At 25.4% G+C, this 8,436-nt stretch overlaps 2 protein-coding genes across 5 annotated transcripts in view; one reads left to right on the top strand and one right to left on the bottom strand.

Annotated features, from left to right (window-relative positions):
• Positions 1 to 861: 861 nt before the first annotated feature.
• LOC107883501 lies at positions 862 to 1,627 on the top strand. The gene is made up of 2 exons (XM_016803640.2): positions 862 to 1,352; positions 1,410 to 1,627. The coding sequence occupies exons 1-2, from the start codon at positions 1,170 to 1,172 to the stop codon at positions 1,557 to 1,559; spliced, it is 333 nt and encodes a 110-aa protein (XP_016659129.1). The 5' UTR covers positions 862 to 1,169; the 3' UTR covers positions 1,560 to 1,627.
• Positions 1,628 to 3,130: 1,503 nt separating this feature from the next.
• LOC100160322 (nuclear pore complex protein Nup155) overlaps positions 3,131 to 8,436 on the bottom strand; it is a 13,693-nt gene continuing 8,387 nt past the window's right edge. For all 4 annotated transcript variants that reach the window (XM_029486667.1, XM_008183851.3, XM_001942691.5 and 1 more), the window contains exons 15-26: positions 8,108 to 8,204; positions 6,563 to 6,640; positions 6,288 to 6,487; positions 6,019 to 6,169; positions 5,688 to 5,947; positions 5,458 to 5,605; positions 5,295 to 5,381; positions 5,114 to 5,234; positions 3,820 to 3,930; positions 3,604 to 3,724; positions 3,408 to 3,530; positions 3,131 to 3,346 (exon numbers count right to left, since the gene is read on the bottom strand). In XM_029486667.1, the coding sequence (XP_029342527.1) occupies positions 3,211 to 3,346; positions 3,408 to 3,530; positions 3,604 to 3,724; positions 3,820 to 3,930; positions 5,114 to 5,234; positions 5,295 to 5,381; positions 5,458 to 5,605; positions 5,688 to 5,947; positions 6,019 to 6,169; positions 6,288 to 6,487; positions 6,563 to 6,640; positions 8,108 to 8,204 (1,633 nt within the window). In that variant the 3' untranslated portion in view covers positions 3,131 to 3,210. The remainder of the gene's footprint in view (positions 3,347 to 3,407; positions 3,531 to 3,603; positions 3,725 to 3,819; positions 3,931 to 5,113; positions 5,235 to 5,294; positions 5,382 to 5,457; positions 5,606 to 5,687; positions 5,948 to 6,018; positions 6,170 to 6,287; positions 6,488 to 6,562; positions 6,641 to 8,107; positions 8,205 to 8,436) is intronic.

Genomic DNA, 8,436 nt, shown 5'->3' with positions numbered 1-8,436 from the left:
TCAATTTTTGTATCTAAGAATTAAAAATTTAAAACAAGATTCCACGTAAGTAATTAATTCTGTAACCAAAAAATGTAAAAAATACATTTACACAGTTTGTTTTTATAGTCATTTTAAGTACAAATGGGGACGAAATTACATATTAAAAACGTAGGATAACTATTTTAGTTATTTTGTTGTGATTGTATAATATTATTCGTGGGTACTTGAAACTTCTAAAGTATACTATTATATATCTATGATTTTTCCACGGTTTTTTGTTGATGTATAACGCGTTATAACTTATAAGTACCTAATAGATATTATGATATGATTAATTTGGAATTTATTATAGGTACCTATTATAGGTCAATTTTTTTTTAATACCATAGATAAGTATATATATGTCTAATTCATAGACTGATATACCGTCTCCGCTCAGAATCGTTTTTCTTATACAGTGATATTATATCATTGAATTCAAATTTAATACTGTCCATTATACAGTGACACACTTCTAACCTACTGTACAGCAGAGCGACATCCACTTACCCACCTTTTTATTATTATTATTATTATCATTGTTATTAAAATTATTGTTATATATAACTCATTTACTGTTAATCGTGTACAATATATTTTATGAAAAAAAAAAAAAAAAACTGTAATTGAGGAAAAATAGAAATTTAAATATTTAAATATTTATTGTATGATATTAATACCTATTTGCTCTTTAAATTTTAAGTTATTTTTATTATTATTATTATAATTATTATTAAAATTATTGTTAAAACTCATTTACTGTAAATGTACGTGTACAATATATTATATATATATTATATGAAAAAAAAAAAAACTGTAATTGGAATTTATTTCCGTAATAAAGAAATATTATTATTATTATTATTATTATTTAAATTGCGTTGGTCCTTTGGCAGAAGCATTAGATATTCTCCAAGGTGAAAATAATATTTTCTATGGTTTTGTTCTTCCAGTAATATTGAGTCTACGCCGTAAAGTTAAACATTTATTATTAAATGATTCGAGATATTGAGAACGTTTAGTTAACAGTATCCTTGAAAGTATTGAAAAAAGGTTTTCTAATATGGTAAATTTAAATACCATTGAAGCAGAAAACGCTGCAATTGCTTAGTTGCACTGATTCTTCTCAACATAATCGGCTTCTTAAAATGTTTAAGACAGCAATAGCTAATAAAATAGAAAAAATAAATATTATGCCATCAACAGATTCAGAAACAACCGAACAATCAAATGGGGAGACCCACGATTTTTTCAACTTTGATCCATTAGTTAGCACTGAAAGTAATGCTCAACAAAGTAGACGATCTGCAACATCAGAGGCAAAAATACAGGTGCATATTCATAATTATAAATTGTAATACAATTATTATTTGTATTTTAAATTTTAGGTCGTACAATTTTTCAACAACTGTTCTCAAGAACTGTCAATACTTCAGCAGTATCCGCCAATCAAAGAAATATGTTTACGCTTTAATACGCAACTGCCATCATCAGCTGCCATTGAAAGATTATTTTCATATGCAACTATAGTTATATAGGCCAATCTACCAAAATCCGACAAGCTATCAGGTGATATGTTTGAAGAGAGGGTCATTTTAAAATCTAATTTAAAAATTTAGTAATTACTAATAAGTATATTGTTATTTGTTAATATTTGAATTGTAATTGGTTAGGTACTTACTATTCATAAACTTATTTATTTAAATTCAAAATTTGTTATAATTATTTATTTTCATTTTTGCTGTAATTACTTGTTTTCATTATTGTTATTATTATATACTATTCTACTACTATATAAAATTGTTGTAATTGTTACGAAATATTATCATATTATTCATATTATAATAAAAAAAATATATCTAATTTTTTACTCTCTCTCTGTAGATCTACATCTGTTTTATTTATAATATTTTTGCATTTTTCCTAATAAAATAAGATTTACAATCGTGTAACTTATGTATACATTATACAATGCCAACTATTATTTAAAATATGTTCCTTTCTTATTACCAAACCATATGTTTACCCAAATAAAATAAACGAAAATTATTTGAATAACTATGTTTGAAATTTAGTCGAATAATTTTTTATTCGAACAATAATGTTTTGAAATTATTCTAATACATTTTTATTCGAATAACTATGAAAAAATCGTCTGAATAATAATTTATTCGAATAAAATTTTATCTAAATGATCATTCAAGTAAAATTTTATTCGAATAACGCCCAACTCTGCCATTTACCATGATTAAGCGGAGGTAGTTAGAAATTTTAAAAATGTATTATTATCATTCGAGTCCGTCGAGTCTCGATCGTTGACTGAATCAGGGGGAGGGGGTAGTCCCAAAAATATACTGTTTTTTAGTTGTGTGGGATAAAAACCTCACATATTGATGTTAAAAATATTAGTCCCCACTAAAATTTTAATGGATTTCCGCATATGTTGTAGACATTTTTTTTTTTCATAAAAGTAGACAAACGTATGAGTAATCTTTTATTAAATTTTCAAATCTTAAATTTTAAAAAGAAAAATTTTTTTGAATTCTCAACTCAAAATAATTTGCTAATTTTCGTGATTTTTCAGTTTTTTGTCGAAAATTCGAACTTTAAATGCTTATAAAAAAATTGTGACTATGGATTTTTAATATTTTTCAAATGTCATTGTAACAATATATTAAGAGCCTTATATTAAATTTTCAAGGTTTTTTACCTACCTAATAAAATTTTATTGCCATTCATAGAAAATCAAAAAACTTAAAAAATTGAAAGTTAATAATATCCGCAAACAGCTCAAAATAAGTCGAAATATGTCATGGTGTATAGCAGATGCTAACATAAATGTTCATTGAAAATTTTATGTATCTACAGTAATTTGTTTTAAAGTTACGCCAAAAACCAAAATATATTTTACTTAAAAGTTCCTGTTTTTCCTTAACTATTATGTAGTTTTTCCCGGTGCATTTGTAAACTAAACAGTTCTAAATAAATCAAAATATTTTGAAAATTTTATAGTGTATAGAAAATGCGAATATAAACAACCAGTGAAAATGATAATAGACTCAAAGTTTAAATCCATCAGTTTAAAATTCATAAAAAAATGAGGAAAACATTTTTAGTATAAATATAGTAGTTATAATATATTGATAATTGACACATGAATAATGTTTAAAAATCTGGTTTGTTGATAAGTCAGTTGTTAATGATGTTGTCAAGTTCATTTTTGATCGCGATGACACCTTCAATCAGTGGGCTATGAGCAAAACGGCTATACAACATGTTTTGACAAATTACCAACAAATCTAATAAGTTCACAGCAATAGATCTCCTGAAAATGTTCAATTTATACCAAATAAAAATAACTATGAAAATTGTAAACTAGCTATTACCTTTGCATCCCTGATGGCCATAGATCAACATTTTGTAAATAATACCGAGCTAAACTCATGATAACTTCCAATACATGTAGCTCACTTGTCTTTTGCCACCGTGGATCATTAGTAGAATAAATCCTGCAAGACAAATATAAACATTTTAAATGGTTATACTTAATTGATACAAATATGAATAAGTAAAAGATATTACTTTTTATATATTGCCACTAATGATTCAATAGGAGCACCAATAGTTAACATAGTTGTGTATACAGATTCCAAATCTCCACCCAAGTTACAATTCAAATATTCTAACATAGTCGTTACATACTCTACAAACCGAAAAAGAAATAATATATTATAAAACAATTAGTACTGTATTATTTGTACATTTTTGAATTGATAAACCAACACTTATGTTACAAACCCAAGTCAAATGTAGACGAATTGATTGGATGTGAACTAGCCAATGACTTTATTTTTTCCAGAGCAATAGTCATTTTATTGTGTTCATCAATATCTCCACAATCTTCCACAACTAATAAATAAAAATATGAAATAATCATTTGTACGGTCAACATAAAAACGTTTTCAACACAAAATAACACTTAAAAGATATCTAAAACCATGCATGAAATAAACGATGAATATATAATTTGCTAATGTTATTGTTATTGATATTTTATTTATAGAATATGATGTACACATGGTAATTATAAATTATCTAGAGAATGTCAGCGCACAATTTGTTTTCTCTCTCTAGTCTCTAGTAGATAGAGAATAATATTTTTGAGGGATTGACATATCAATTTTATATTTTATTGTTATTTGTCTTTGTGTTTGAATTTCAAAATAAACAAAAAAATGTTATAAATTTAAATTATATTTAAATTGTTTTGAGACAATATTTAGACAAATCGATATGTCAATCTTTCAGAAATATTATTCTCTATCTTTTTAGTAATGGGTGATTTTACTCAAAGATTACATAAAAACGTAAAAAAAATGATTCTACGTTAATGCGTTTTGTCCATGCTGCAAAAACAAATAGTGCGCTGACATCCTCTTAATATAGCACAATTCCATCACTGAAGCGTTGTATACTTCATCGTTTTGGTAAAACATTTTATTATGAAATCTAAAAACATTAGTAAATAATAAATATAAATTTTTTTTATATATTAATATAAGTATAACCCTTTGAGGAGCAGCCTTGAAATATGTAAATGCAACTTAGGGAGATATATATAATAATAGGATTGATAAATGAAAATAAATCGATTGATTGAAATTAAACTTCACAGATGGCAGCATATATTTTATATAAGGTATTTTACAGTAATGAAACATAAACAAAGAAATTAAAAGAAATATGCGGTAAAAACGTATATATATTTATGTCCATGCTCTTTTTGACAGTATATTTTAAAACGTATATATACGTCCATGCTCCTCAAAGGGTTAATCACATCCAGTGATACTCAGACCCATGATTTTATACAATTTTAAAAGGTAGGAATGTGTTTTTTTTTTAAATTTTTTATTTGATAAATTGTATTGTCATCAAATCAATATAGTTATTATACTTATTAATACTCGGGTCTATTCATCTATTGGTATAAAATATGAAGATAATAAAAATGTAAGATTTAATACAAGTTAACAAAAAACTACCTGTCAAAACTTTAGTTTTATTTTAGTACTCAGTAGTTAGTACTTACCCTTTAATAAAATATTTTCCCAAATCTGGTTCACTAGTTCACGATCATCATGATTGGAAAGCTGTAGTATTGCCAACTGAGCTTCCCATAGACTATGTGGTTCAGCAAAATCACTGTAAAGCTAACGCATACATATTATTATTCTATATAAACATTATCTTCATAATTTTTAAATACATACTTCGCCTAATATAAACAGACGGCTATTAAGCTTATCAATGACATCAGCTTTTCCATCAATTTTACTAGACAACAATAAATCCAATATCTAGTTCAAAAAATTTAAGTTTGAAAGAATTAACAAAGATAATTAATAAATAAACGTTTAGGTCATAGAAACCAACCATTTTCTGTATTTCAGCTACTTGTAACAAGTCTTCAATGTCTCTGAGACTGGTAACATTCAAAGCTGGTATGCTCAACTTTTTACTGCGCAAGCATGCCATTGCCCGGCCCAAATACATTAGTCGATCACTTAAAGTTAAGCCACTTCTGAAATACAAAACATTACGATAGATTTAAAATATACAATAGGTATAATTGAAGTTTTCACAATAAAAATAATTATAATTACTCTGGTCTTTTAGCCAATGATGCCAGAACTTCAGCAGCCTCATAATAATTTCCATTATACTCATAATATCTACACAGTACATCTTTGATATAATTATTGTTATTATCAGATCTGGACTGAGCCAATAAAAACTTTTCCAAGCTATGATGTCCCATTTCAATTGTTTCTTTTATTAATTTCTTATCTATCATCCATCTATATACTACGGTGTGCATGATTTCATCATCACAGGAAATACATAATTTGATCAATTCAGAAACCTGTTAATAGCAAATACAGTAATATTTTATATTTATATATAGATTTATTTAACGTGGTATATAATTAATACCAAATTAGAAGATTGTTCAGGAGTTAGTGCAGAATTTTCTAGAATTCCAGGTATTAAATTTGGTCGAGTTGGTATAATTACAGATGGATTTTTTACCATGATTGAGTATAAGTAATCTAAACTTGCGCTTATTTCTTTGTAAATATCTAATCTAAAAAAATAAAAAAATTTAATGAATGTGCCTACAACATTAATGACTTTCAACCATTACTGTTGCAATAATTGAAATAGAGATAACATAAACAAAAGTATTAACAAAGTTGAATTACCTGAGCATGTAGGCACCATACCCTGGTCCATCTCTATCCAATACCATACTGTTAACAAAATAATGACCACCCAAGTTCTTTGGGTCAAGTTTTTTAACAGACTCTCTACACATCTGATATACTCCTTCCATATACGCACAATTTGTGTATTGTGCACAAATTGATGTTAAATTAAACTTTGGTGCTACTTCTTTCAACACCTAATGCAACCAAATGAGTCAAAACATAAAAAAATTTCATGAAAATAAAAAAAAATTTGTTCAATCAATAATTACCATAAGAGATTGGTGTAAAATTCGTTTACGCTCATCTTCATTAACTGTAGACTGTGCCAATTTAATCATTTCTGAAGCCTAGAAATTGAATGAGCAAAATAATTTATTGTTTTTAACAGTTAAAATTAAAATGAACATAAAGGTTTTGTTCATACTCTGTATCATATTCATAATTTAATGTTATATAATATTTTGTTTCCTCTCTAAGACCCACACTTAACACAGTTTAAAACATATTCACATAAAATTGTTTTTATTTATGATTTTTGAGTAATCTTGGATTAAAATCACCTATTGCAAAAATTTTATATTTTATATATTTTTATAATTTGATTTAATATTACTTAAAAAACAAAAATAACATGTGTTAAGTTAAATGAACATTGAATTGTTTTGAGACAATATTTCGACAAATTGACATGGTATACCCTCTAACATTATTGGCTATTATTCTGTGATTTTACTCTAAGAAGAATCAAAAACATTAAAAAAATATGATGATTTTGTCAGTTTTTTTTCTTTAAATGTCAATATAATTTTATTTTTTGGGTCAAAAAGTTTGAAAATGTAATACAATTTTCCTAATATATTGTTACAATAACAGTTGAAAAATATCAAAACTACATAGGCACAATTTCTTTTTTATAAGAATTTAAAGTTATCAAAATTAATCAAAATCTTTATAATTATCAATTATTGTAATTAAAATTAAATTATAAAATTTTTAATTTTTATAGCTTAGGATTGAATATTTAAAACAAAGATTCTCATAAATAATTCATACTCTAACCAAAAAATCTAAAAAATAATATATAAACCCAGTTATTTTATAATTTCAAATTTGGACAAAATTACATATTAAAACCAAGAATAACTGTTTTAGTTATTTTATTGTTATTTAAGAATATTATTAGTGGATATATGAAACTTTTAGAGCATATTATTATATTTAGTGCACACAATGGCATTTTAAAATATAATTAATTTACTGAATATTTAATGAAAGATACTAATGCCTAATACTAAAATGAATGACTTTAATCACAATAATATCATAAAATAATAGTAATATTATAGACTGACAGAAACTCTTCGCTCAGAATCATTTTTTGTAAACAATGTTATTATATCATTGAATTCAAATTTAACACCATCCATTACAGTGACACAATGGCCATTTTTAACCTACTGTACAGCTGACCGACATCCACTTACCCGCTTTTTTTTATTATTTGAGTTAATTGTTATTAGATTTAAACTTATGAATATTATCTTGAACTATTTACATAATTTATTTTTGATATTTTAATTTTAAAGCAAGTTATAAGCATTTTAAAATTAAGATAATATTCTAAACTTTAAATTTGATGATATGTCAATTCAGTCTAATATGAAAAATTATAGAATATTATGGTTTATTTTGAATTTAAAATGTTCTATGTTATGCGTTAGTATGATGGAGACCACACATTAAGGTACAACATCTTGACACATTTTATTTTTGGCCTGTACTGTATTAAAATAAAAATAAAATATACTATATACTTTTGCACAAGCAGCGTCTTCAGAATGATATATGGATGGACAAACTTGACGTAATTTTGAACTGATTGATTCAACAGATGAACTTTCACTTAAATAACTAAAAATATAAAATTAAAAATAACCTCAATTCTCAGAGTAGGTTATGAGGTCGGTAGAGGGGTAATGTTTTTAAAGTAGGTATATAACATTTCACAGGATTACCTATATTATTAGGCTATAAAATATTTTATACTATTAGATATCAAATCAAATAAAATATTTTATTAGCAGTAGTACCCATCGCATATAGTTATCATTAATAAATGAAGGGAGCAAAATGTATTAAGAGG

The sequence above is a fragment of the Acyrthosiphon pisum genome, chromosome A1 (assembly GCF_005508785.2).
Source record: "Acyrthosiphon pisum isolate AL4f chromosome A1, pea_aphid_22Mar2018_4r6ur, whole genome shotgun sequence".
Classification (NCBI taxonomy): Eukaryota; Metazoa; Arthropoda; class Insecta; order Hemiptera; family Aphididae; genus Acyrthosiphon; species Acyrthosiphon pisum.
This window is presented reverse-complemented; position numbering and strand designations above follow the sequence as displayed.

Bases quoted from the DNA above. Each gene is read 5' to 3' on its own strand.
- LOC107883501 (XM_016803640.2), top strand. From the start codon at position 1,170: ATGTTTAAGACAGCAATAGCTAATAAAATAGAAAAAATAAATATTATG. The intron at 1,353-1,409 runs GTGCATATTCAT...TTTAAATTTTAG, and splicing joins CATCAGAGGCAAAAATACAG to GTCGTACAATTTTTCAACAA.